Source organism: Gadus chalcogrammus, chromosome 8 (genome assembly GCF_026213295.1).
Source record: "Gadus chalcogrammus isolate NIFS_2021 chromosome 8, NIFS_Gcha_1.0, whole genome shotgun sequence".
In the NCBI taxonomy this organism is placed as follows: Eukaryota; Metazoa; Chordata; class Actinopteri; order Gadiformes; family Gadidae; genus Gadus; species Gadus chalcogrammus.
In genome coordinates this window covers 6630106-6657009 of record NC_079419.1, presented here as the reverse complement: position 1 = coordinate 6657009, position 26904 = coordinate 6630106, and the positions used below count along the sequence as shown (strand labels likewise).

The following is a 26904-nucleotide window of genomic DNA, read 5'->3' as shown; positions in this document are numbered from 1 at the left end:
AAAGGGTAAATAAACTCGGAATAGCAAACAAGGCACGACAATGGCCATTTTATGACATGCTGTTGCTATTTACACTGCTATTAGTGGGTTAGCAATCAGTGTGTTAGCATAGTTTTCTCCAAGGCTATAACATAAGGCCAGGCCTATAACATATCCAACCCAACGAGCTGCTGTAAGCTAGTACAATTCTTTATTGTATGTAAAAGAAGTGTGTGTGGACAGACACAGACACACACTATGACACACACAGACAGACAGTCAATATGAATGACACACACAGACACTAGGACTGACACACGCACACTATTACTGACGCATACTTTACACAACATAAATGAACATGCACATAAATGAACACGCACATGACAAACGCAGTCAACACACTGTTTAGCTGAGTCATGCTCGCATGCTCCACTGGGTGTTTGTTTGTGAACATTGTAAATATCCGTTTGAGCCACGGTGAATGTGTTGGCTCTCCAGGTTTTCTGTCTACACTCACACCCGAGTAGTTTTGGGGGCTAAATTAAATATTGATTTTCATTTTTGAAATGTGTTAATTAAATACTGTTTAAAAAACATTTACCATTTCAGAATTATGCCTTCTATCCATAAGGTGGAAATCATCTCAGCGGACATATTTACTGTGGAAGGAAGATGAAAATGTTTTCCTAGTTAAAAAAAGGAGAAGGCAAATATACACTTATTAGAAGAACCAAGATTGATGGAAATGCATCATTTTCGGTTTAGTTATGTTCCATTAGTACTTGATCACAAGAGGCTTGTCTATACTTGTTGTGTGTGCATCATGTGCCCTGTGGGAGGGTGAGAGAGGGAGGGTGAGAGAGGGTGAGAGGGAGAGAGAGATGTGTGTTTTTGAAATCCTGTAACAAATCGTCACAATAGCAGAAAACAACTGCAATGACCTTTGACACACTTTGGTGGCGTTTCATTAGCTGTACGCATGTTATCCAGCGTTCGAGTGTCTCAACTGTGATTTAATGAAAAGTCCCCATGCATCAATGAAATGTATACTATTTAGAATACGTAATTCATCAAAACTTTCCGTACAGTCGGTAGAGCTTATAATTGTTTCTTACGGCGAACATTAAGAAGAAACGTAAATATCACACAGGTTGGTTGACTTTGGCGACAAAATTGATCAGGTGAGTGTGACATATACACTCCATAGTGACACACCTTCATGTTATTACTACAGTAACTACAAGGGACTAACTCTTATTTATTCAGCAGCTTATCGACTACCATTTTATGCTCCAAACCCATGATGTGGACGGTCGTCCTTCCAGAAACTGTTATCTGATATTTCATATTGGGCCCCACACCCAGGCAGGTTCAGCTGTATTGGGACTGTGTGGTTAATGGGAACTCCCTTTGTACACAGAGAGCTTTTAGCCCAGCACTATTGGTTAAGAAGAGGAGACTGCAGTCTATTCTATATTGACTTAATTGTCAAAACAACCGGGTCAAGTCGTCTTCCATCCATCCTCCTACTTGTCAGACTTTCACAGAAAGGCTTATTTCAATATCAAGAGAATGTTCTATAGTATTCCATTCACTTTTCCCTTTAAATGGGAATACAGATTTCGAAACTGAATGAGTCCGCATTTGTCCGGCTACAGTATTGGACCAGGCTAGGCTAAATTGAGCTAATTTAGTTTAAGCTAGGCTAGGCTAGTTTACGCTAGGCTAGGCTAGTTTGAGCTGGGATAAACTAGGCTAGTTCGAATCTGCTCCACTCTACGATCGGCCCATTTCCATTTCCTAACGAGGTTCCATCTCTCTGCTGTACCCTCTTATCATCAGCATTAATCTCTATGATCCATGATGAGTGCCTGGGGATGTCCCTCACAGAGTGCAAGAGGTTGTTTGTGTGTGTGGGTGTGTGGGTGTATGTGTGAATGGATTCCCTTCCTGTCAGCGACGGATTCCTATACTGTCTGACGGTCTTGAGTTATGTTTGCGAGCTGGCTCGTCTGTCCAGCTGTCTGTGTATGAATTGATTTTTTGGCTTTCTCTCTCTGATGGAAAGCTCTCAAGCCGACCTCTTTGACACGATTAGCATTGTTCTGGATATTGTCACGGTCTCGACAGTTTTCATTTCCCCCCCCCCCCCCCCCCACCACTTTATTATGTCTTCCTGGGGACAGCAGGCGCAACCAGTCTGACACCACTGCAGAGATAACTGCACTGCAATCCAAAGCACCTCAGGGGAAAAATGACTCCCACACACACAGACTTTACAAGAAGCAGACAACCAAGATAGACAGGCGGGGAGGAGGGGGGGTGGAGGGTTCTCGTTCTGCCGATAAACACTGAGCCTCCCGCGATTTACTGGTCTCTCATCAACTACTTGACGTCCTTAAATGCGCTGAATAACCAATCTCCCCCCTGGTACTTAAAAGGACAGGAGTGGGTTGACATTGACCCTGTTGTTGGGAGCAGCAAGGCTCAGCACAGTGCCCCTGTGATACTTAATCAACTGAGTCCATGTCTCCTTGCTCTACCCTTCTCCTAATCTTTCCTTTGTCCCTTTCCTCTCCAGATAAGTAGGCTAAGGTGGACTTCACGCCTCTGATTGTCTTTCCTCATGGGAACAGTCAGGGTTAAAGTTCCCCCTTTTCTTTCGATATATTTTCGTAGCAGTGTATGTGCTCTTGTCCACTCAGCATGTCTCATAGCCTATTAGGATATATATATATATATATATATATATATATATATATATATATATATATATATATATATATATATATATATATATATATATTCCCTCTAAGAATAGTCTTGCTCTACGGTTCCTGAAATGCAGCTGGTTTCTTGAATAAAGTTAACCAATCCGCACGTTCTGGGCTGCCACACATGGAGGAAACGCGTTAACTGAGAGATAAATATTGTGTGACATAATCCCCGCGCTATCTGAGTCCACAAATACCTGGGTGAAGTCCAACGAGTGGCGCAATCATCGAAGGCTTCCACGCTTTGTCTTTTGTGAATGCCACCGCAGGGGAATGAATGCTTTGATTGAGGCCCCGTTTTTGCTGAACAATGGCATGGGCTCATTGTTTGGTTTGATAATATACTTCAGATACTATGGTTTGGAATCAAACCCGTTGCTAACCATTCATGAATCGGTCGTTGTGTTCCAATGGTCAGGCGTGCATGTGATACAGCTGTTTAGTGTTGTTTGTGTTTTGCTAATCTTTAACAGCATTACCTTCCTAGTGGCAGCTGTAAATGTATGAATAGCTTAGCCTTTGAACCTGTGTAGATCAAAAGGGCTTCACCCCCAACACACCGCCATTGCTGGAGATTAGGCCTTGAATGATCAATGATGACCTCATATGTCATATGTCATGGCGTCGGCAAACAAACTACATTCATACACTATTTCCCCCGGGTCTTGACAGCAAACGCTTATTCCTACAGAAAGAACACCACTCAAGAGAACATCACTACTACAGAAAGAACATCACAACTACATAGAGAACACCACAACTACAGAAAGAACACCACCCGAGTTGTTATTGATTGAAAGCAAGGGCTGGTACTTTGGCCATATGTGCTCTCGGCAAGTATTTCGCAATAATTATATATTAAATGTCCCGTCGCAACGTAAAAAACTTAGTCGGCCGGAATGTGACCCACAGACCCAGTGCCCGGGCTCAGGCGGTGACGTCACGGTGGTAATGCGACCATGCGGCGCTCATGTGACCAGCGAAGGTCTTGGCATTAGCCGGCGGCTTGGAGGAAACGCTCTTACAACGTGCCCCCGGCGATCAAGCCGGTTGTATCGCTTTGATGACAATGGGGCTCGTTGACTGAGTGTCGTGCGCTCCACACAGGGCCAGTGTACTGGCAGCCGCTTGTGTACCAGAAGGCGTGAATCACACACTTGGTTTTTTCCGTTTTGTACGAAGTCAGCAAACCCCCCCCCTCTCTTTGGTGAATTAGGCCGCTTTTAGGAATTGGCTGGTGGTTTATTGGGCTGTGCGGAGCGTTTTTGTGACATTGTGTTTCTGGGAAACTTGTTGTTTCTCCTTCTGTGGGTTCCCCTTCCAGAGGCGGTTTTCTTGGTAGACGCTGTCTGATGATCAGTTGCTTGTGTTGTAGCATCAGCTGAGTCGGAGCTGTCTGGGGGTGAGGGGAGGGGGGGGGGGTCAGACTGTGTCAGCAGCAAGGCCCTGAATCATAGTGCTGATTCAGGGAGATGTTTAGGATTTAGGTCAGCCCCGGTAAGGCGCTCACAAGGCCACCAGTCCTTCTACAGGAACCCAGGAACCTCTTGCTTTGTGGCTCCAACTACTGTCTCCATGTGGAGGCCCTGGTTTGTCTTTTGCTCTTTTTATTTTAAGGACCGTCACAATTCAGTACCAAAGTTGAGGTGTATTTTCAAAGGGGGGTGTGTGTGTGTGTGTGTGTGTGTGTGTGTGTGTGTGTGTGTGTGTGTGTGTGTGTGTGTGTGTGTGTGTGTGTGTGTGTGTGTGTGTGTGTGTGTGTGTGTGTGTGTGTGTGTGTGAGAGCTGTTACCCAATTCCCCTGACTAAAGAGCCCACACTGTGCGGGTGCAGTGCATTGACCTGTTCCCAGGTCGAGACTTGGGGTTAGTTGGTTCAAACCCCTTTCTGGTTCTACGAGTGAGAGGGTATTGGGATTAGTTGGTTCAAACCCCTCCCTTGCACTGAGAGAGAGAGAGCATTGGGGTTAGTTGGTTCAAACCCCTCCCTGACTTGGAGAGAGAGAGAGCGAGAGCATTGGGGTTAGTTGGTTCAAACCCCTCCCTGATTTGGGGAGGGAGAGAGATTGTTGGAGTTAGTGGGTTCAAACCCCTCCCTGACTTGGAGAGAGTGAGAGAGAGAGCATTGGGGTTAGTTGGTTCAAACCCCTCCCTGATTTGGGGAGGGAGAGAGATTGTTGGAGTTAGTGGGTTCAAACCCCTCCCTGACTTGGAGAGAGTGAGAGAGAGAGTGGTGGGGTTATTTGGCTCAAACACCACCTTTGCTCATGATTCTTGGGTTTAGTTGGTTCAAACCCCTCTCTGACTTGAAGAGAGAGCGTCTTGGGGTGAGTTGGTTCAAACCCCTCTCTGACTTGTAGAGAGAGCGTCTTGGGGTGAGTTGGTTCAAACCCCTCCCGGGCTCTGAGAGAGCGTCTTGGGGTGAGTTGGTTCAAACCCCTCCCGGGCTCTGAGAGAGCGTCTTGGGGTGAGTTGGTTCAAACCCCTCCCGGGCTCTGAGAGAGCGTCTTGGGGTGAGTTGGTTCAGACTCGGCAGAGCGTGAGCCCGTTGCCCTGCTCTACACTCATTGGCTTTGTCGTTCCAGCTGCGACAGTGTCTGTGAACAGAGACCATTATTCATGTCCGGGCCGTTCACAGAGTTCGGCGGGGGGGGGGGGGGGGGGGGGGGGGAGTGTTGTCAGGGTGTGTAAAAGTGGGGTGGTGTGTGTGTGTGTGTGGGGGGGCTGCTAATTAAAATTCCTGTCCTTTTTCTCTCTCTGAAATGAAGTGGCCTTGAGGCAGCGACTGTATTACTCAGGACTATCACCTTGAAACCCATGTCCCCCCCCCCCCCCCCCCCCCCATCTGCTGACAGTCCATGCGGGCGAGAAAAAAGGAAAAAAAATGGCTGTTGTGGTGGTGGTGGTGTGGGGGTCGGAGACAGGTGGAGGACGGCTGTGTTACGGGGGGCCGGTCGCATGTGTGCTGCGCCGCGGCGATTGGGATGTCCACTCCGTTTGCTCCGGGGCTCTCCTGCTCGGGTCTTAAGGTCCGGCCTGTCTCTGGTTGCTGCCCGCCCGCCGCCGCAGCCTGCATGCTAATGAGCTGGGCTAGCATGAATCGCTGCCATTCTGAGCCGGTGAAAGAATGAAGCACAAGGAAGCCCTTTTCTTGTCCACTGCCGCGGTTAGTCCACTGACTCGCTGCACAGAATACCAACTGTGTAGGCTTCCTGGTATTATTATCCCCGTTGGCCTTTTGCTTGGTTTTGGTGTGTGTGTGTGTGTGTGTGTGTGTGTGTGTGTGTGTGTGTGTGTGTGTGTGTGTGTGTGTGTGTGTGTGTGTGTGTGTGTGTGTGTGTGTGTGTGTGTGTGTGTGTGTGTGTGTGTGTGTGTGTGTGTGTGTGGTAAGTATGTGGGGTTGGTTTGCTTGCATTGGGTTTTACTTTTCTATTGTATGTGTAACTCAATGTTATTCTGCAGCTTTAATTGCTCCTATAGTACTAATATTGTCATCGCACTTGGTTTGATTTGAACATGCATTCATGCATTAGTCGCACATTAGCTTGAGAGTATCTCTGGACACGATTAGCTGTCACAGTCAGCACTCAGCAGCCATGATGTTTTGTCTCGCTTAATTATCCACGACACTTTCTATACGCTCCCTCTAATCTGACCTTTTACCAAATGACATTCAACCGCTTTAGATAGAAACATGCAGAAGTTGATGAGAAATGACCCTACTTCCAGACTTCTACCTGATCTGATCCTGTGTGGCGTTGTTTTTGGACAGAGCATACATTTCTTTGAAGAGTGGGATGAAATGTGAGGAGGTCAGCAGTCCAGAAAAATGAAGTTGCAGTGAATCTAACACAGAGTCTCTCGGTGGATGTTTCCATGAAACTAAGATGACACCTCAAGGTTGCTGCTGCAGCAAGTCAAAGACATGCTCTTTATTCACCTCAATTGGTTCTGCTATAGCAATGTCACGTAGTCTATAGAAGTACGTCCCGCCAAGGCAAAGTCGAATGCAATACAACAGTAAAATAAGACTTATCCACTTATCCACTATTTTAAACAATTGTGTTTAAAATAAGACTTAAACACAATTGTTTCTTACAAACCTTTTCTCAACATTACAGATGTTATTTCATCGTCATACTAATATTTTTATAGAAACGAAAACATATAATTGCATAAATCCTCATTCCTTTGTTCTTTCTCGCCCTCACTTGTTCCCTCTGTCTCTCTCTCTGTCTATCTCTCTCTCTCTATCCCTCTCTTTCTGTCTCTCTCTGTCTCTCTATCTCTCTCTCTTTCTGTCTCTATCTCTGTCTCTGTCTCTGTCTCTGTCTCTGTCTCTCTCTCTCTCTCTGTCTCTGTCTCTGTCTCTGTCTCTGTCTCTGTCTCTGTCTCTGTCTATCTCCCTCTCTCTGTCTCTCTCTATCTCCCTCTCTCTGTCTCTGTGTCTGTCTCTGTCTCTCTCTCTCTCTCTCTCTCTCTCTCTGTCTCTGTCTCTGTCTCTCTCTATCTCTCTGTCTCTCTGTCTCTCTCTATCTCTCTGTCTCTCTATCTCTCTCTATCAGGACTGGAGCTATGTCTACCCGACTGGCGCTTCTCCATGACCATGGTGGCCAGCTTCGTGGTGCTGGGGGGCCAGCTCCTGATGCCCGGGGTGGCGTACCTCTGTCGGGACTGGCAGGTCCTCCAGGCGGTCATCATCTGCCCCCTCCTGCTAATGCTGTCCTACATATGGTAAGGATGGCGGGGCCGCCCCTGACATCTGCTGCACTTTGCCACAGATGCTAGGCTCAATTACAGCCATTATGGCACCGAAGGCTAAGAGCTCTAGTGCGTTTGTAATTCAATTCTTGAAAAGGCTTCAAAGGGCGGCGGGGGCTTCGTGTTTTGCTTCTAGTCGAGGTTGACCCTGCTGGCCACTCCCCACTAGCGACGTCACATGCTGTTTGCATGCCTGCGATGTGCCTCCTCTGAATGGGGATCGTTTGAAGTTCATGACGCAAAGTCTTCGGCTTGGTTAGGTCTGTTCTGTGACACGATAATGATTAATCCCAATAACAAATATGTCTGCAGTCCCCCTCTCACACCACCGTCTGTGGTGTTGGAGGGGGGGCCCTGTGGCAGCCAGTGGAACGGAACAATTCTAGCTCATTTCAATTCTAGTTTGTGGGGGGGGGGGGGGGGGGGGGGGGGTCACACAGCTGTCCTGCCTCTGTCGGCCCACCTGCACAACAAAGGGCTCCCCAATCCGTTCATAGATACGCCCCTGACCTACTGGGGAAAAACGACCCCACCCGTAGCTCTGAAACACAGTATCACTGATATAATCCTGCCTTAGAGAATAGGTGAGAGAAAAGACAACATAATATGTATTGGCATATTTATGTGATTAATTAATTGATTAAGGGGTAGAGGTTAGTGTGGAAGCTAGGGTGGTTCCCTGATTCGAATCGGAAAGGTTCTGGGTTTGATGTCAACAGCCTAGCTTTAGACATCCTACAGAAACAAGATCAGTCCCAGCTTAGTAATGACATGCATCTCAATTCCCTGTGACTCACTCTGGACTAAAAGGGTCTTCTAATTAACTAAATGGTAGAAGTGAATGGTGCTAAACAGTAATAACAGGGACTCCTGTGGATGGAGGGAAAGGAGACTTTGCCTTGATGTTGGCTGGTCTGTGATGATGAAAGTGTGTGTGTCTGTGTGTGTCTGTGTGTGCCTGTGTGTGCGTGTGTGTGTGTGTGTGCCCGGCAGGATCTTCCCAGAGTCTCTGCGGTGGCTGCTGGCCACGCAGCAGTACTCTCGCTCCAAGTGGATTATGGGACATATTATCAAGAAGAACCAGGTGAACACGGAGCAGGACTCGGAGCAGGTGCTTCAAGGTAGGACGAAATCACGCGAGGAAGGAGATTATTTGATGATTTGAATTTTGTGCTACACGTTGGAATATTTTGTATACTCTTGTCGTCTGTGTGTTTTTAAACGTGATTGGGTGAACACAGGACTCTGCCTTCAATAAATGGTGTTCCACCTCAGCTCCAAAAGTCTGTGTGCCGTGTTGGGGCCTGATATTGCGTTCCTTAACTGTGTTTGTGTGGGTGTGTGTCAGAGAGAGAGAGAGAGAGAGAGAGAGAGAGAGAGAGTGAGGTAGAGAGAGGAGGGAGTCTACTTTTAAAATAAGGCAGATTAACTTGGGAACATCCATTCCCTTGTTGATAATCATAGTTACAGGCCACTCCTGAGGTGGTGGAGTGAGGTAAACACACCCTACAGCCCTCAGGGGGACTGGGGGGGGCTTCGATAATTTCATTATTACCAGGAGATGGCACAGACTCCATATGGACACGCGTCGGCCATTTTGTAGAAAGGTTCAACGTAGAACATTTTATGTAGTGCATTATGTAATTATAGTTCATGCTGTGTTACCTCCCACACTGTACTGTACTACACTTCCCACCTCTCGGACAAAGCCATCGCCCAGTTATTAATAGGAAGTGTTTTCGATATTCTTCTTCGGGCCAAGTACCAAATAAGTCAATCAAAGTGGGGAGAGCCATTTAAAATGAACTAAAACCCTCTATTCTTAAGCACACAGTCTTCTTTCTTTGCTGAGTTGGCATTTAGGGCCGGTACCGCCCGCTCTGGCTATTAATTGGACTCTCCCTGCTTATACAGCCTGCAGTCCCAAAGCCTTATTGAGCTGCATGCTCATTTTAATCAGTGAATGAGGAAGATGACATGAAAGATAGCCTGAAAATAAATGGCTGTAGTCTTGAGACACTGTCCCGAGACAGCTGTTGGCTGCTTTAAAGTGTAGTTAAGCGGGATTGGGATGATTTCAGAGAACAACCGAGAAATAATTCCGGAGGCTGTTAAGGAGTCCCCTTTCGAGGACGCGTCTAAAGCCAGACATCTCTGGGCTCCGAGTGCGAGGTGCGGAGTGCCTTGCGCTGGCGTGGCCGCCGCGCGAACGGGCGGCCACGCAACGCACAACGAGGAGGCCGGTTGTCGTGGCAACAGACCTCCCGTTCCTCCCCACATCCAACCCCCCCCGTCTCGACATCCAACATGACGCGAGGGCTGCTGGCTTTTTATACATCACCCTGCAGTGATGAGCCCTCGCCACCGAACGACTCGTTGTCCTCGAAATGATCTTCTGTCATTTCTAAACATCGAAGCCCCTCCCAACCCCCCGCCCCCCCCTCCCAACCCCCCGCCCCCCCCACCTGTTTCACATGACAGACGGACAACCCAAAAAGAACACAGGATCAAAAGTGCTTACACGATGATTCATCAAAAAATTGACAACGTGTCTCTTCTGCACCTGCTCTGTCGTCAGGGGATTTGAACATTCAATATGGCTGTGTTCCTTCTCCAATACTGTCGCCGACCCCTACCCTTCTGTTTCCCCGTGCCCTTCTCATGGCAGAACTACAGGGAGCCCTGCAGAAGAAGCCCAAGAAGACCTGCATCGTGAAGATGGTGGGCACCAGGAACCTGTGGAAGAACATCGTGGTGCTCTGCGTGAATTCGTAAGTGTGTTGCAATCGAAAGTCATACTTATCTGTGACCGTATGTGTTTTGGCTGTATTTGATTTGTGAGGACATGGTGGAAAAGTGTGTGTGTGTGTGTGTGTGTGTGCGCGTGCGCGTGCGCGATGGTTAAAGTGATGGCAGTTAGACACACCTTTCTGCAGAGTCCAGACGCTACTATAGAGAGGAGAGGTCGATCCTCCATTGATCGATGGTGCCCGCCAGTGCTCCTATCCAGCGGGCTTTCTGTCTATATATTTTCCGTTTCCCATTGATGATGCTTCTATATGCTTCGGTTCTCTTCTGTCCTTCTCCTCACCTCTCTACTTCCCTCTCTCCCGCTCTCCTTTGAGCCCCCCCCCCCCCCCCCCCCCCCCCTCTCTTCTCCTCACTTCTCTCATCCCCCTCTCTCCTCCCCTCGTCCTTGCCTCTCCTCATCTCTCCTCTGCTCTCTCCTGCCATCTCCTTTTGTCTTCCGTCCTTCTCTCCTCTCTCCTGTCATCTCCTCTCCTCTCCTCTCCTCGCCCTTGCCTCTCCTCTCCTCTCTCCTGTCATCTCCTACACTCTCCTGTCCTTATCTCCTCCTCTCTTTCGATAAACCGCGGCCATAGTTTGGACGGTGTGGGCCTCATTGCATGGTGTCCCTAGCTCTCTAAACTCCCTATGAATTTTACATGAGCTTATGAAACCGTAGATAACCACGAGGGCTGTGTGTGTGTTGTTCATTTTTTCCATGGCTGTATCTATGTGACTGTACGCCTGTCTGTGGTTAGGAGAGAGGGAGAGGGAGGGAGGGAGGAAGGGGGGGGAGGGAGGCAGGGTGGGAGAGAGGAGGTAACTCTTTTCCTTCATCCGCCCACTCCGCCGCGCGTTTTATCTTTCCATCCTTCTTCGCTGAGATATTCCTCCTGTGATCGTGTTTATCTCTGCCTATCTGTCCCCCTTTAGTGTCATCTCTTCCGCCTCCCTGCGTCACTGTTACTCTCTCTGTCTTCATGTCTCTCCCCACCCCGCCCCGCCCATAATGCACTCTGCTCCCACTGCCTCTCTAATGAACTTCGTCCTGTTCAGTGGAGATACAGGGATCCTTATAATGCAGACACACACACACACACACACACACACACACACACACACACACACACACACACACACACACACACACACACACACACACACACACACACACACACACACCTAGTGTAGATACAGGGATCATTATAATACAGTACTATGCACACACACACACACAGTCTGTCTATTGGTGCCCAACCTTAATGACCTGACCTCCCTGCACATGTTGCTGACGTCGATTCATTCCTACTCCTATAGATTTATTATTGACTTTGTTTCTAAATCTGGACGTGCTTCTGGTTTGCGGGCAAATGAAATGGGATATATGTGACTGAAGTGCATTTTAATTAGTTTTCTGGCCGCTTGTGCTGTGCATGGTGGTGGTAATTGAAGGGTGTGTGTGTGTGTGTGGGGGGGGGGGTAAATTAATGTGCTCTAAGACTGGGAAGGTGGTGAAAGGAAACGATGACCTATACATCATATTTATTTGTTTACATATGGATACATGGCGGGAGAGATGGAGAGATAAATTGCACAGGGTGTTATGCCACGTAATGGACGGCAGAACGAAGTGAGACAGCGCGCAGTGGGTTGAACAACCGACACGAAGCCTCTGCAAACGGGGTCGGGGATCGCCCCCCTGGGTCGTCACCGGGCCCATCGCCCACACGCTCTGCCCACGTCGGTGGGTAGCACCACAGATCTCTCTCCTATCCCTCATCCGTGACTCCTCTCTTTCTCTCACTCCCTCTCTCTCTCTCTCTCTCTGCCGCCCACCCGCTCCCACCTCCACCCGCAGGCTGACGGGCTACGGCATCCACCACTGCTTCGCCCGCAGCATGATGGACCACGAGGCGCACGAGACCACCATGTTCCACAACTTCTACGCCGACTACTACACCATGGCGGGCATCGCGGTGGCGTCCTGCATGGCGCTGTGTCCGGCCGTGGGGCTGATGGGCCGGCGCGGCGGCCTGCTCATGTTCATGATCATCACGGCGCTGGCGTCGCTGCTGCAGCTGGGCCTGCTGAATCGTCAGTGCCGCGCTTTGCGCTCTCGTTTTGGGGCTTTTTTTTTTTATGAAGGATTGATATGCAGCGTTGGAAGGCACCGACCCACACACCACGACACATCTGCCCACTAACAACCCCCCACACACACAAATTATAATATTAATATTGATATTCTAAATGAAAGATGTAGCTTCTTTGTGGTCAAAGACACCGTTGCATGATTGATAAGACATGCAGAACAGGAGACACGATTGTTTGCTAAGAAAGCAAACAATCTTTGCAAAGTTATGACATTTAACAGCATACAACTTAAGGGACAGAAAGTGCACCCACACATTTCGTTGTGATATTGTATTACGAGTTTAACCTACAATTTGGAAAACATGCATGTGTGCATTTTGTTCAAACTATACAGTTCAAAATAATACTAAGTACCGACGAGTGAAAATCCATCCGTCGATGACTTAATCCACCCAGATATTATTCCCTTTTTAAAAGGTTTTGATCTGGGGAGGAAAAGGCGATTGGAACAAAAAGCATAAAATCCATATCTATGTTCATTTTATATTGCGGAAATACATTCAGTCATAATTTGCCATCACAGGGATATCCGTGAGGAAATACACTAAAAACATTGTTCCAGTTCCGCCCGAGTCAGGTTTTAATCCCTAACTTGGGTCAACACACAAAGGTTATGGCCCATGTGTTTCCTTTGAGGTAGATCGAGTATTAACACTGCATGTTGACAGGATTGTTCAACGCGTGTATGTGTGTTTTAATATAATGTCGTGTTGGTTTTTCCATGTCACCCCCTTGTCAGTTATTGACCTAGTTAGTGTTCACGGACATGCATTGTGGTTCTTGTAGTAAATTTGATTGAATATATTAATTACCGGTAATGCACTGTGAGATTAATGTATTATTTTCTCCTTTTTTCTTCTAGTGCTGGGAAAATACAGCGTTCAACTAAATATAGGTATGGTCATCTTTGTATTATTATTTATGCATCTCTATTCTGCATTTGACGCCATAGTGCTACGTTTAGAGAGAGCATACTTTTTAAGACATCACACACATGCACAGGGAGATTCATTACCCACAGACAGACGGTGACTAATTACTTATTATAAATGACGCTAATTTCCCATTGCGTTCTTTTGTTCTTGCATAGTTAGACAGAGTAGTCCTGTCCCACATTGCATGAGGAGAATCCAATCCCTGCGCAGACAAAAGCGCATCCCTAATTATGTCCCAGGTGTCATTACAGTCGACCCTTGCACACACTTCCCTCTTTTGTTTGTTATGCGGTTTCCTGAGGGAAAGCAGGAAGTGCTCTCTGACCCCTGCTGGGGGTGTCCTTCTCCTCCCTGCTCCCTGGCCCGTTTTCTGTTTGTATATATCACTCTATCCCCTCTCTTCTCCCTCCTTCCTAATCCCTCCTTTGGGCGGCCAAATGAAGACTTGTTGCTGTCTTCCCACACTGAGGATTAGCGATTAGAAAGCTGATCACAGACACAAGTGTCTTGTGATCCTCTCTATGCCTACCCGGGCACCTCTCCCGGGCTCATCCTGATGGACATGTTTAAACTAGAGCTGGGTCGGTTCAAATGAGCTGATCAAAATCTCTTGTCTGTGCCGATCCTACAGCCAAACACGTCATTTACGAGATATAAACACACGGTACACAGTGGCTGATTCCACACAACGTTTTGTTTTGGTAAAGCCGAATGTGTCTTGTGGCCCAAGATACATCTTCATGAAGTAAAGTCTGAAACGTCTTGCATTAGATGTTTTATACGTGAGATGTTAGACCGAGGTCCTCACTCCCACTCCCGTAAAGATCCCACTTAGTAAAGTACCCGAGGCTCTCATCACAGAATAGGTGTGCTAGCTCCGGTGTCCTGGCCAAATTCTCAACCCGACTCTTGTACCAACATGGCCCCCTAATCATTCCCTGGTCTCTGATTGGCTGGCTTCATCATTCCACCTCTCCACTGTGACAGCCAGTGTTTCACACACAAACACACACACACACACACACACACACACACACACACACACACACACACACACACACACACACACACACACACACACACACACACACACACACACACACACACACACACACACACACACACACAAAGAGAGAGTGTAAAGTGCTTTAGTATGTTCCTCCTAGCATCCTGTGTAGGTTTACTTGTGCAGGTTTGAAACATAGCTCGAGCACAATACAGAAATAACCCTCCTGAGATAACGAATGCAGGCGATTCCCAAACGGCTATTCATTATTCAAGTGTGTTCACAGTTGGAAACTGGAAATAAAACAATTTGTATTCCTGTGTGTGTGTGTGTGTGTGTGGTTCCTGCTTGGTTTGCAGTGCGCTCCGAATCGCTGAATAGGAACTTCTCCATTGCCTTTTCCATCATCGGCATGTTCTCGTCCCACGCTGTCAGCAACCTGAGCATCTTTTTTTGTGCTGAGATCACCCCCACCGTCATCAGGTAATCCCAGCACACACTCGGAACGTACCATCCTGGGGGGGGGGGGAGAGTGGCAGGGGGCTGGGGGGGGAACAATGGCTGGATTGTTTTACAGAATTGTGTCTTTGTTCAATATAATCTTGGTTCAGACGTTTTGGTTTCGTCATGGTGTCCACTGATAATGCATGGGGAAATATACACAGTGTGCTTTTAAATACAAGGTTGCACTGACCTTCTAGAGATTATATGGTAACTAGATTGTTCAATTTTTTTGTGACTATTATCTTGTTTGAGATGTTTCTGTTTTTTGGCTTTCTTCGCTGATAATGCAATGAACAGCTATACACGGTACATACACTGTATATTCATTGTCTCATGTTACGGGCATGCTCATAATGCATGGGTGCACTGACTCCTTCATTATTGCGTATGCGTGACGCACCCCTGCTTTCCCCTATTGCTACGCAACCGATAAAAGTTATGCTTGTTGGAAAGCTGACAACTTTTTAAACGCGAACCGCCTCAGACAAGTCGAACGGGCTGATGTAATTCTATCAGCATGTCTTCCACAAATTCCCCCTCTCCTTCTTGAGGATCTATGACCCAGCATGTTATGTAAGTTTGGAAGCCCCCTGCTGGTTAGAAGTAGCCACTGCGGTTGGGATTAATTCCCACTGCAAAGGAAGGAGGAGGATTATATAGTGCTGCAGCACTCTCTACTGCTGCAGGACAAAATGGCAGTGATTTGTTTCAGCGTTCAAACAAATCGAGAGCATTCCCCATGAGCAATGAGCCGGTTTCTGCCTTTGTTCAATCGCTTCCACTTCTTTTCATAGTCAGCGTGTCCTAGCAACCCCTTCATGTCAAACATGAGAGCATAACCTTCCACCCGCATGTCAGGCCCTTGTAACCACCTTGTATTTCCCTACTCCTAGGGGCGGAGGTGTGGGCCTGGTCCTGGCCAGCGCAGGCTTCGGCATGCTCACCGCGCCGATCATGGAGCTCCACAACCAGAAGGGCTACTTCCTCCACCACATTATCTTCGCCTGCTGCACCCTCATCTGCATCATCTGCATCCTGCTGCTGCCCGAGACGCGCTTCCAGCCCCTCCCCGAGACGCTGGCCGACGGCGACTGCTACACGCGCCAGCCCCTGCTGCCGCCGCCCAGGAAGCCCGGGGAACAGCACCACCTGCTGGGCGCGTCCCAGGGCAGCAGGGACTACATCCGGGTGCACGACACGCCCCCGCCGCACAAGGCGCCCGCCACCGTGGTCTCCACCCTGGACTCCACCGCCTCGTCGGCCGTGGACCTGGCGGCGGCGCCGTCCGTCAGCAACCTGGTCGCCATGGAGGTGCACCCCGGCAAGGCGGACGGCAGGGACCCCAACGGCCACTCCTACTGCTCCCTGCCCATGACGCCGCTGGCCTCCTCCTCGCTGGACAAAGGGAGCGTCGCGCGCGCCGGCCAGGAGCAGCGGCTGTCCTCCACGCCGCTGCGAAAGAAGCCCTGCGTCACCGACCCCCTGCTGTCCGGCGCCGGAGACCCCGGGGACGCCGTCAAGCCGTCGGACATCACGGTCATCACCCAGCTGAACGGCAAGGTGGACCCCTCGCACGGCCCCCCCCGGGCCGGGTCGCCCCCCGTCCCCGTCCTGAAGCCCGGCCCCCCGTCGCCGGTGGACGCCCGCGGCCCCCCGTCGCCCCTCCCGGGGGACTGCAGCCCCCCCCCCCCCCCCCTGCTGCTGCCCAGCCCCGGCTCGGCTCCCCGTTGGGGCCCCCTGTCACTCTGGTCAGAGGGCCCCAAGCCCCCCTACACCCCAGGCCCCCGCTGCTACCAGAGGCTGGCCCCGAAGCCGCTGCCGCCGGCCCCGCTCCGCCGATGCACGACCGCCGTTCTCCTCGCTCTGCCTCTCCCCCAGCTCCTGCTGCCTCTCCTCCTCCTGCCCCTTCCCCTACTCCTACTCCCTCCCCGCCCCCCCACCGTGAGGCCCTGGTGCCCGGTGCCGCGGATCCACAACCCGCGGAGGGCCCCACCGACCCCCTCGTCGAGGTAGATTGCCTACCGGCGGAGGAGCCCGAACTCCCACCCGCACCAATCTCCCTCCCTCCTCCTCCCACCTCCTCCTCCCCCCTCCCAACGAGAGACTCCCCCACACCGCCGCCTCCAATAGACTCTGTCCAACCCCCGCCGTTGGACTCCACTCCTCCTTCTCCTCCTCCTCCTCCTTCTCCTCCTCCTTCTTACATGGAGGCCATTCATGACGGAGCTCCTCCCCTCTCCCCTCCTCCCTCCCCTCCTCCCCCCTCCCCACCTCCCTCTCCACCCATCGAGGCCCACCCCGCCCCGCCAGCGGACGCCCCCGCCCCCCCTCCCTCCGACCCCTTCGCCCCCGTTCCGTCGCCATCGGTGGTCCTCCCCATCACGGACATCGTCCACGCGTCGCCTCCGGCGCCGGCCGATGTCGCGACTGTCACGTGCCAGGGGCCCGCGGGGCCCTCGCCGGGCCTCCTGCCAGACCCTCACAGCGTGGACCCGGCTGTAGCTGAGACGGCAGAACAGCCTTCCACAGCGGAGGAGATGAAGAAGGAGAAGGAGGTGGAGGAGGAGGAGGAGAAGGAGGAGGAGCCTGTCTCTCAAATTGAATGCACTGTCTCCTCCCCTATTGACTTGGGGGCCCTCCCCCTTAGGGACTCTGGCAGCACAGAGAACAACACCTTGAACGGGGAACTGTCGTCGTGAGGTTTCCCATGAGGCAGTGTTCCAAAACAGGAAGAATGTTCACTTCCTGTTTTCGGTTGGAAGAGAATGTCTGGACAGGAAGAAGGGGGGGTTGGGTGGAAACAGTCAGAGGGCGACTCAGTGGGGGCGCGAGGCGAGGTAGGGAGTTCACCGCACTGCTGCGGGCTACAGGCCGCCCAACGAAGACTTCTGGAGAAGCCCAGTGACGGAGTCGGGAAACAGGTGGTGCACTTTTGTTACTCTTCACCCTCACGGCATTCAGCCAGTGAACGGAGACGATGCAAGTGGGGTTGCAGTTGCTGAGAGGCTGTGCAGTGATCGTGACGGTAAACGTTTTGCAATGCTGATATCACCAGCCCATGAACTACATGAAAATCAATGAGAATCACTGTCTGTCGTTTTAAAGACTTGGAGGAGAGAATAACTGGATACTGCTGAGTAGGGGTATCTGGTGGGATTGCGATTAACCACTTCTCCCCCACCACAACACAAAAAAATATGAAGAAAATCACTGGTACTTTTGTTCTAATGACGTGTCCACTCAGCATATTTGTGTAAAATTGTCGGGGCTACATTGAGGGATAAAAGGAAAAAAAATGAAATGTTAATGTAAATGTTACGATATTTTTGTCCTGATAAAACTAAACAAATGCTCCGAATTGGACATTTGACAACAAAAAAACAAAACACCAAACGCTAATCTGACCAAAAAAATATAAAAAATGGACTGTGCCAATCAATAAGTATAAGAAGATGTTATTATGAATTACAAAATCCTGAATGTAATTGTACTCTGTTGTTGTGGAGGACACTGTTGGGCAACGAGAAAGGCCAAAAAAGGCCCACAACAGACAGAACTTTGTATTTTGACACAATGAAGACTTCCTAGGTAACGTAAAATGAGAATAACGGTTTGAAAGGATGAGCTTGGAGGGCTTTTAGTTTGTTTTTTTTTGCAATCGCTCCCAGTCAATAAATCCTCTGGAAGGCAAATCTTACTTTTTATTTTTTTTTATTCAAAAAAATATATTGTTGTGAGCAAATGCATACTTAGGTGTTGTGCTTGATTCAATTCTTTGGAGCATAATCTCCCGTGGTGTGTGCCATTATTGTACAAAGCTATGAGGCATTCAGACTATGTTTGTGTGGATGTTTAGTGGCACCTTATGCTTTGCACATGGGGACAAAGCATGATTGAAAAAAGTAAAAGTCAACAAAATCAACGTAAAAACAAGAACCTTAAATATGATGAAAATAACCAAACAATGTTCAATGGACCATTAGTGAAAATACAGTTAATGCCATTGCAACAAATTGCTTCATTAAAAGTCATCGTCCCCCCCCCCCCCCCCAGTCACAATTTCATTTTAGTTTTTTCACTTCCGTAAACTGCAACACCATTGGTCTGTTTGTGATCCTCACAGTTTGGAACAAAAGCCTAGTCCATTGGTTCATTTCGCCATGAAAACATAATACTATTAACATTTTTGCATCAAAAGACTCAAGTACACTGAATTGATTGGATAGTTCCGCCATGTATATTGCCGCGTTCATTTCAGAACACAACATGTGGACAGCATTACACTTGATTCTTATCCACGTCGGATGCATTGAGGCGATTGTAACTCTCACCTAGCCAACTAGATATGATTGTAGATAGACCACCGTTTACAGCGTTCCTCATCATAGTAAACACTATTTGTACTGTACGATTCTAGAGCCAAATGAACGATGTCTTGTCATTTCCAATGTGATAAACCCAGTCTTTTACAGTAACATTGTATTGCAAGTCATTTATCTTTTTGGGGGTGGAGGGATGAGGGGGGAACAAGTAATCTCTGAGCATCTATGTCCCACGTTGGAAGAGAAAACTGCTCAGTTTACGTTCCTGCTTCTAACTTCTTGGCTGACGTGTGTCTGTAAGTAACCAAGGAGAAACTCTTCACACTGATGTGTCAGGTGGTGTGTGTGTGTGTGTGTGTAGTATGTGTGTGTCGGGGGGGAGGGGGGGGGGGGGTGCTCGTATATATACCTTACTATGATATGAACTGACTCAGCCTACCTGGTACCTATTGTCGTTGTTTTGTCCTATGATAGACATCCACACATACAGCTGGACTATATGGTGTTTGTCACCCTGATTTAGATTGGAAAATACGATCATAACACTTTTGAGAGATCCATGTAGAATTGAATGCCATTGCCATGCATTAAAGCACAAAAATGTTATCTATACTTTGGCTTGCCTTAAAAGCTGTTGAAGAAATGGGGGGGGGGGGGGGGGGGGGGGGGGGTTTGGAAGAATCACATTCTGCGTAGATATTTTTCTTTACGTCCATTGAAACCTTAGCACTGGATTTCCTTTTTAATTAGAAAATAGTTTTTTTTCACAGCCACAATGAAAAATAAACCACTGAAGGAACAAAAGGCACGTTTTAGAAGTCATCTTTGCAATGCAGAAGCCCAGCCAATAATACAATCATTGAAACCTGATAATCCATTGATGGATTAGGGTTGCCAACTTGTGTACTTATTTTGTAAGAACCCAACAAGAACGTAAGAAAAGACGATGGAAACGTTGCTAAACCCACTAAACGACGTGTCACTCTACTGTATGTTTAAGTACAAATTACCTTTTTTGACTGTTAACAAGAAAAGATTGATCGTAAATGTCTTCAACATGGAAAGCAAGAATCTCAACTGCATAAACCCCCAATGAAGACATTCTTTTTGCTTCTAAGATCTTGCTTCTGGCTCAAAATCTCTATTGTATGGAGATTATAATGAATGTAGAAAAAACTAAAAAAAATACATGGATTGTACCAATACACTTTCTGATTTATTTAATTTGAATGTTTTATTTGTTTTAACATTAATAATGCACTTGTAAATAAGCCATATGTTGTTCAAATAAACCACTATTTATTGATCAACCATGGATTTCCGTGTGTCAAGACCCTTCGTCTTCAGAATCAGACTACACTTACACTTGTTAGAGTAGATGGAAAAGTACAAAGCTAACAACGAAAGTATACAAATAAAGTAACATAGCAATGTATACAGCTATTTACAAAGTATGTGTTTTAATGGTTTTATCACATTTAAATGAAGAGGGGCATCGGGTTATAGAGTATACCATCAGTTGAAACCAATCAAATCCTCTATTTAATAAGGTAGAGCAGCATTATGAAATGCCATGATTACGGTTAGCTGTAATACGTTAATAATAAGCTGTCGAGTTGTCAAGGCTGGCATGTGGGAGCTCTCTTTCCGAAGAGGTTCTTCCTGTCTCTCTCCTGGAGCATGGGGCCTTAGGCTGCAGTGCTGGCTGACAGCTGAAGTGCGGTAGGCCCTGGCCCGCTATAGCTGCTGATGAATGCTATCGCTGCTGATAGCTGCTCCTGGTGATGGCTGCTGCTGGGGGAGAGAGAGGGGGAGAGGGGTGGTGCTGGGAGGCAGCTGTCTATCACCATGGCAGTGTCCCACCCACGGTGGGTGGGCATCGGTGCTGCAGTTGACCCTGCAACACAACCGTCCACAGGTCCTAAATGGCTTTGATGGACTCTCCTAGAAGACACAGGTAGTCTCTACACACCACCGGATTGTCAGCAGGTTGGCAACATGTTATTGTTACAGGTTGAGCAGGGGGTTCAAGTGCTGCCATGTCAGTGCTTGCTTCCCAAGTTTGTGGGTTGATGCATGTTTAGTCGTGCGGTGATTCCCCTTTGTACACAGGTGTGAGGCCTCACCCAGTGCCAGAGATCAAATCTGCAGGTTGGATTGGGTGGGGCTGCTTGAACCAGCTTTCAGCTGTGCACACGCACTCCACACAGATTTACATTTATTAAAATGCAACGCAACACAATGTAGTAATGCAGAATACTACCACAAATATTCCACAGTAAGCACCGTAAAAAACATTTTTATTATTATTATTGTTTTGGATGGGATTCCAAAAATGAGTCAGCATAAAATGAAAGACTTTGAGCTGCATGCCCCTGTCTCAAAGATTGAAAGAAATGCCCCATCAAATGTTGTGTGATAGTGAAGATCCACCGAAAACGGTACAGAGGTTAATCAGTGTATGATTGCCTAGTTACTAGATAAGGAATCTAACAAGGTGCGTGTTTTGCGGTTTATTATAGCCCCACCCTACCCCCATTGACTCAGCTCTGTGTCAGTTCCTCTTAAATGACAAATCTCATGGGGCTAGAACAGACGGTATTTAGAAAATGAAGCCGTCATTTTTTATAATCTAGGTTGGAGTATAAAAATTGTTAGATGAAATGTAACTGCTTAACATAAGATCATAGCTTTGATTTCTCTAGGACTTTAACACTCTCTTTAATTTTGAAAGTTAGACAGTAATGTAAATGATTAACAGGGAGTCATCTACAGACAACGTACTCTCTTGTATAATAATGTTAAAGTCAGACAAAACAGCACAAACAAAGTGATCAAGCCTCTCAGTATTTAGTTTCCCTGGCCCTCCCATCAGAATCACTATGAATCAACAGTTTTTGTTCATGAAATCGCAAAGATGGTTCCCTGCTTACGACTGTTTTGCCTGCAACACTGTTCTCCTAAAACAAATATGTTGAATATAATTCCATTCGATAATATGCTCGATTATTTATGCCAATACAAATATATTACCTCACTGATTGTAGAAGCAGTCAGCTCTCTTAATCTGGAACAGAGTAATGTCAGGCCACACTCGTGGATGATGCAGCATCCTCTGGTCCACTGCATCAAACCGCTGCCCTCCCATTGGCTGAAAATGGATGTTGTGATGCTGCGCCGGCGTGATGTCACCGGCAGCACGCTTATCACCTCGCCGGCTCCATCGCTTCATCATCGGATGTAGCAAGTGCAGGAGAGTGTTCAAACACAGTGCCTCGCCGAAGACTGGACATCGAGGAAGCTGAGACGAGCAAAGACAACCACCACCAAAACGCAACCATGAGGGAAATCGTCCACATCCAGGCAGGCCAGTGCGGAAATCAGATCGGGGCGAAGGTAAGGGCAGCACGCACTTTGTAGAGTTATTTTCTTTGGTCAAGGAAAAAGAAGCCTCTCTGCATGTTTAAAATTAAACACCTGCTATTCGTTATTTGTACGATAATGATGCTACAACCCGATCTGATATGTGATATCGGAAAACAGTTCCTGGTGAATTTATTTGCTTGTATTTTTGGAGAAACACAATTATAGTTTGCCTTAAGTGTTTTTGAACATCCACATTGGTGGGTGCGGTGCATTGGGTTAGGGTTTTGCTGCAAGGCGGCGGTGCCCCCCACTGTACCGCATTTGTCCCCTAACTGCGCAACGTCTCTCAGGCCTTGTCCAGTACCTTTAGACCTAATCCGACGCATCATCGCTATGCAACATGCGCATTGCAATCCCGTGTCTGCTATTAACGTCAGGTGTTAATAAATAAGATATTGTGGCTTCTAAGTTTGGCTATATTTTTATATCACATTTAGTTCTGGGAAGTTATAAGTGACGAACACGGCATCGACCCTACTGGTAGCTACCAAGGTGACAGCGACCTGCAGCTCGAGCGAATAAACGTCTACTATAATGAGGCGTCAGGTAAACCTTCTCAACTTTTTTCAAACAGATCTGGTTGCAAATAATCGTGTTCCCATGCAGAACCCCCCCCCCCCCCTCGGCCGTTGTTGTTTATTGCCTCATGATCCTGCAGCAGGCAAAACTGCAGAGCTCATTTAAATGGCACACTGTATGCCCTTCTCTAGTGGAGCTGCGTGAGGGAAGTAGGTCACGGTTGGACAGGGGGAAATGAGGACAGCACCAGCACCACCTGGGATCTCACTGTTCTCTGCTTCTCACTCTTTCCTTCTAGAGGCCATTCCCTCCTCCTCCTCCCCCCGCCTCCCCTAGCATGCGCTTGTCTCTCTGTCTGTCTGTCTGTCTGTCTGTCTGTCTGTCTGTCTGTCTGTCTGTCTGTCTGTCTGTCTGTCTGTCTGTCTGTCTGTCTGTCTGTCTGTCTGTCTGTCTGTCTGTCTGTCTGTCTGTCTGTCTGTCTGTCTGTCTGTCTGTCTTTTCTACTGCTCTCAGCGGGTGGATAATGCTACTAGCTACTAGGTATCCATGAATCAGCAGTCTATTTCTGCAAAGCTGCGCCACAGTATCTCAGAGTTCATATCACTCTGATTACGTATTTGGAAACGTCAATGATGGTTTATGGCCATAATCCCAGTGTTGTCATTGGTAGCTTGTTCAGTGGCCTTTTCAGCAGTATAGGTTACAGTGCCTAAATCAGTATGCAGAACCAAGCATAGAAACCAAACAGTAACCTCTGTAAACCCTTAGTAGGATGCTTGACAGCTTGCCAATATCCAAATGATACCAAAGCGCCAACAGATGAGGAGAAATATGGGCCCCGTCTGTGAAGAGGTTGCCTTGTTGCATTGCTTAAATGCCTCTTTTGCAAAGTGAGCATTTTAGCAGCAGTACCACCTTTACAAAGAACGGAAAGTGCAGCAATGGGCATGCGAGACAGATCAGAGAGGGAGACAGACAGACAGAGAGATAGAGACAGCTCAGAGAGAGCCAGACAGATAGATAGAGACAGCTCAGAGAGAGCGAGCCAGACAGAGAGAAAGGGACAGAGCAACAGAGACAGCGAGATAGAGGGAGAGGGAGTGGTTTGGGGGATGGACGGGGGCTTGAGAAAGGGTGTGGCAAACGATGTGGCAGTGGTGGTTCTATAAAAAGCATTCAAGCGATCCTTCCAAAATATTGGGTGTGTCGCAGTTCGGTCAGGAAGATTTAAAGGCAGATAGATGTTTGGGACATTCAAGCATGAAACACAGGATTTCTATCTTCGTTTCTGTTATCATGTTTGCTTGAACAGTTAGCATTATATGAAACATTATATAACCCTTAAACAAATGATGAAAATAGATTTCTTCGTTTTGGTTAACTATTACGTACATATATACTGTTATTACTTGATATTGTGCTCATCCTTAGAACCATTTCGTAATCATCGATCAGTCCATCGTTCAATCACTTCCCACCCCGTCTAAACCTCTCTCCTGTTTTACTCTCAAGGCAGCAAATTTGTCCCCCGTGCGATCCTGGTGGATTTGGAACCAGGCACCATGGACTCAGTGCGATCCGGTCCCTTTGGACAGCTCTTTCGACCCGACAACTTTGTCTTTGGTGAGTTATTCCTTCACTTTGCATTTGTCCTTGTGTGTCTGTGTAGGAGGCTGTCACATAAGAGGCTAGGCTCTAAATCTGAGCCTATTTTTACTCGACAGTGATGAAGATTCCCCTTGCGTGCGTTCTCAGCGAATATGCCAGTGTGTGGATGCAGGGGCTGAACTGTGTTAGGCTCGGGAAGCTCTTGCGGTGACTCAGCCAAAAAAGATAGAATGCTGCAGTGCTGCTTAGTGCTAATGATATACTCTCCCAAGTATGCAACACAGTAACTCCCCAAATGTACACACTCCCACTTAGTTTTTTCACAGCAAGAATGTATCTTCCCTTTGGATATATGGTTAGTGGGTGCACACAGCTCTTCAACAAACAAGGATATTTAGTGGTCTTACCGTATAATAGGGGCTTTCGACACAAGCACTTTATTATGACACTGAACGTTACCAGCATTAATCAACAAATGAAAGAACTTTAAACATTCCTGTGGTTTGCCAAAAAATGATCCAACTCCTGACTCCCCATTTCCTGTATCACAGGTCAGAGTGGAGCGGGAAACAACTGGGCCAAGGGCCACTACACGGAGGGTGCTGAACTGGTGGACTCCGTCCTGGACGTGGTGAGGAAGGAGTCTGAGAACTGCGACTGCCTGCAGGGCTTCCAGCTCACACACTCCCTGGGCGGGGGAACGGGCTCCGGCCTGGGCACCCTACTCATCAGCAAGATCCGCGAGGAGTACCCCGACCGCATCATGGTGACCTTCAGCGTCATGCCCTCGCCCAAGGTGTCCGACACGGTGGTGGAGCCCTACAACGCCACGCTCTCCGTGCACCAGCTGGTGGAGAACACCGACGAGACCTTCAGCATCGACAACGAGGCCCTCTACGACATCTGCTTCCGCACGCTCAAGCTGACCACGCCCACCTACGGCGACCTCAACCACCTGGTGTCGGCCACCATGAGCGGCGTCACCACCTGCCTGCGCTTCCCCGGGCAGCTCAACGCCGACCTCCGCAAGCTGGCCGTCAACATGGTGCCTTTCCCCCGCCTGCACTTCTTCATGCCTGGCTTCGCCCCCCTCACCAGCCGAGGCAGCCAGCAGTACCGCGCCCTCTCCGTGCCCGAGCTCACGCAGCAGATGTTCGACGCCAAGAACATGATGGCGGCGTGCGACCCCCGCCACGGGCGATACCTGACGGTGGCGGCCATCTTCCGCGGTCGCATGTCCATGAAGGAGGTGGACGAGCAGATGCTGAGCGTGCAGAACAAGAACAGCAGCTACTTCGTGGAGTGGATCCCCAACAACGTGAAGACGGCCGTGTGCGACATCCCGCCCCGGGGACTCAAGATGTCGGCCACCTTCATCGGAAACAGCACGGCCATCCAGGAGCTGTTCCGCAGGATCTCCGAGCAGTTCACCGCCATGTTCCGCCGCAAGGCCTTCCTCCACTGGTACACGGGCGAGGGCATGGACGAGATGGAGTTCACCGAGGCGGAGAGCAACATGAACGACCTGGTGTCCGAGTACCAGCAGTACCAGGACGCCACGGCCGACGAGATGGGCGAGTACGAAGAGGACGAGCTGGAGGATGAGGAGGAAGAGCAGCAGGACGTTCGCCACTGATCGAGGGAGACCTTCTGAAGAAGACCCCCCCCCCCAAACCTAACCCCAAACCAACCACCATTCCCAACCACACTCCCCTTAACAATCCTTGTGCTAGCTCTGTGAACCAGTCACTTTAAAAAAAGATCATCATTGTTGTCGGAAGTTGCAGAGGAGATGGTGATGGACGGGGGGTGAGAGACAGAGGGAGAGCCGTGTTATGCTGGGTTCTGAACGTCGCAGGTTCAGATTGCTTGTGTAGACTTTTCAATGCTGTCTGTCAACCTGGTCCGTGGTCAACCATTTGGTGCTGTTGGAGCATAACAATTATGTGAGCATTATAGTCATTGGTTTTCCAAGTCATGCTTATCCAGTGCCAATTAAGAGAAACTTGCCCTAAATACAGTTTTGTAACATTTACCTCAGAATGCATTCAGTGATACAAGTAAAAACCATAGCAAAAATAAAATATTCTGTCCTATCAATGTGTTGTGTTTCCTTTTAACCATTAA

The 26904-nt window shown here is 48.4% G+C and overlaps 2 protein-coding genes across 2 annotated transcripts in view; both read left to right on the top strand.

Moving 5' to 3' along the window:
- The window catches only part of LOC130387219 (solute carrier family 22 member 23-like), a 34173-nt gene extending 12831 nt beyond the window's left edge, over positions 1-21342 (top strand). Inside the window, exons 4-12 of the mRNA XM_056596234.1 lie at positions 7321-7489; positions 8510-8637; positions 10185-10287; positions 12162-12397; positions 13320-13352; positions 14758-14881; positions 15796-16742; positions 17213-17400; positions 21337-21342. Of these exons, the coding sequence (XP_056452209.1) occupies positions 7321-7489; positions 8510-8637; positions 10185-10287; positions 12162-12397; positions 13320-13352; positions 14758-14881; positions 15796-16742; positions 17213-17400; positions 21337-21342 (1934 nt within the window). The remainder of the gene's footprint in view (positions 1-7320; positions 7490-8509; positions 8638-10184; positions 10288-12161; positions 12398-13319; positions 13353-14757; positions 14882-15795; positions 16743-17212; positions 17401-21336) is intronic.
- A 1121-nt stretch (positions 21343-22463) lies between these two features.
- LOC130387034 (tubulin beta-2A chain-like) lies at positions 22464-26883 on the top strand. Its single transcript, XM_056595961.1, has 4 exons — positions 22464-22620; positions 23088-23196; positions 24682-24792; positions 25329-26883. The coding sequence occupies exons 1-4, from the start codon at positions 22564-22566 to the stop codon at positions 26411-26413; spliced, it is 1362 nt and encodes a 453-aa protein (XP_056451936.1). The 5' UTR covers positions 22464-22563; the 3' UTR covers positions 26414-26883.
- The last annotated feature ends 21 nt before the right edge of the window (positions 26884-26904 follow it).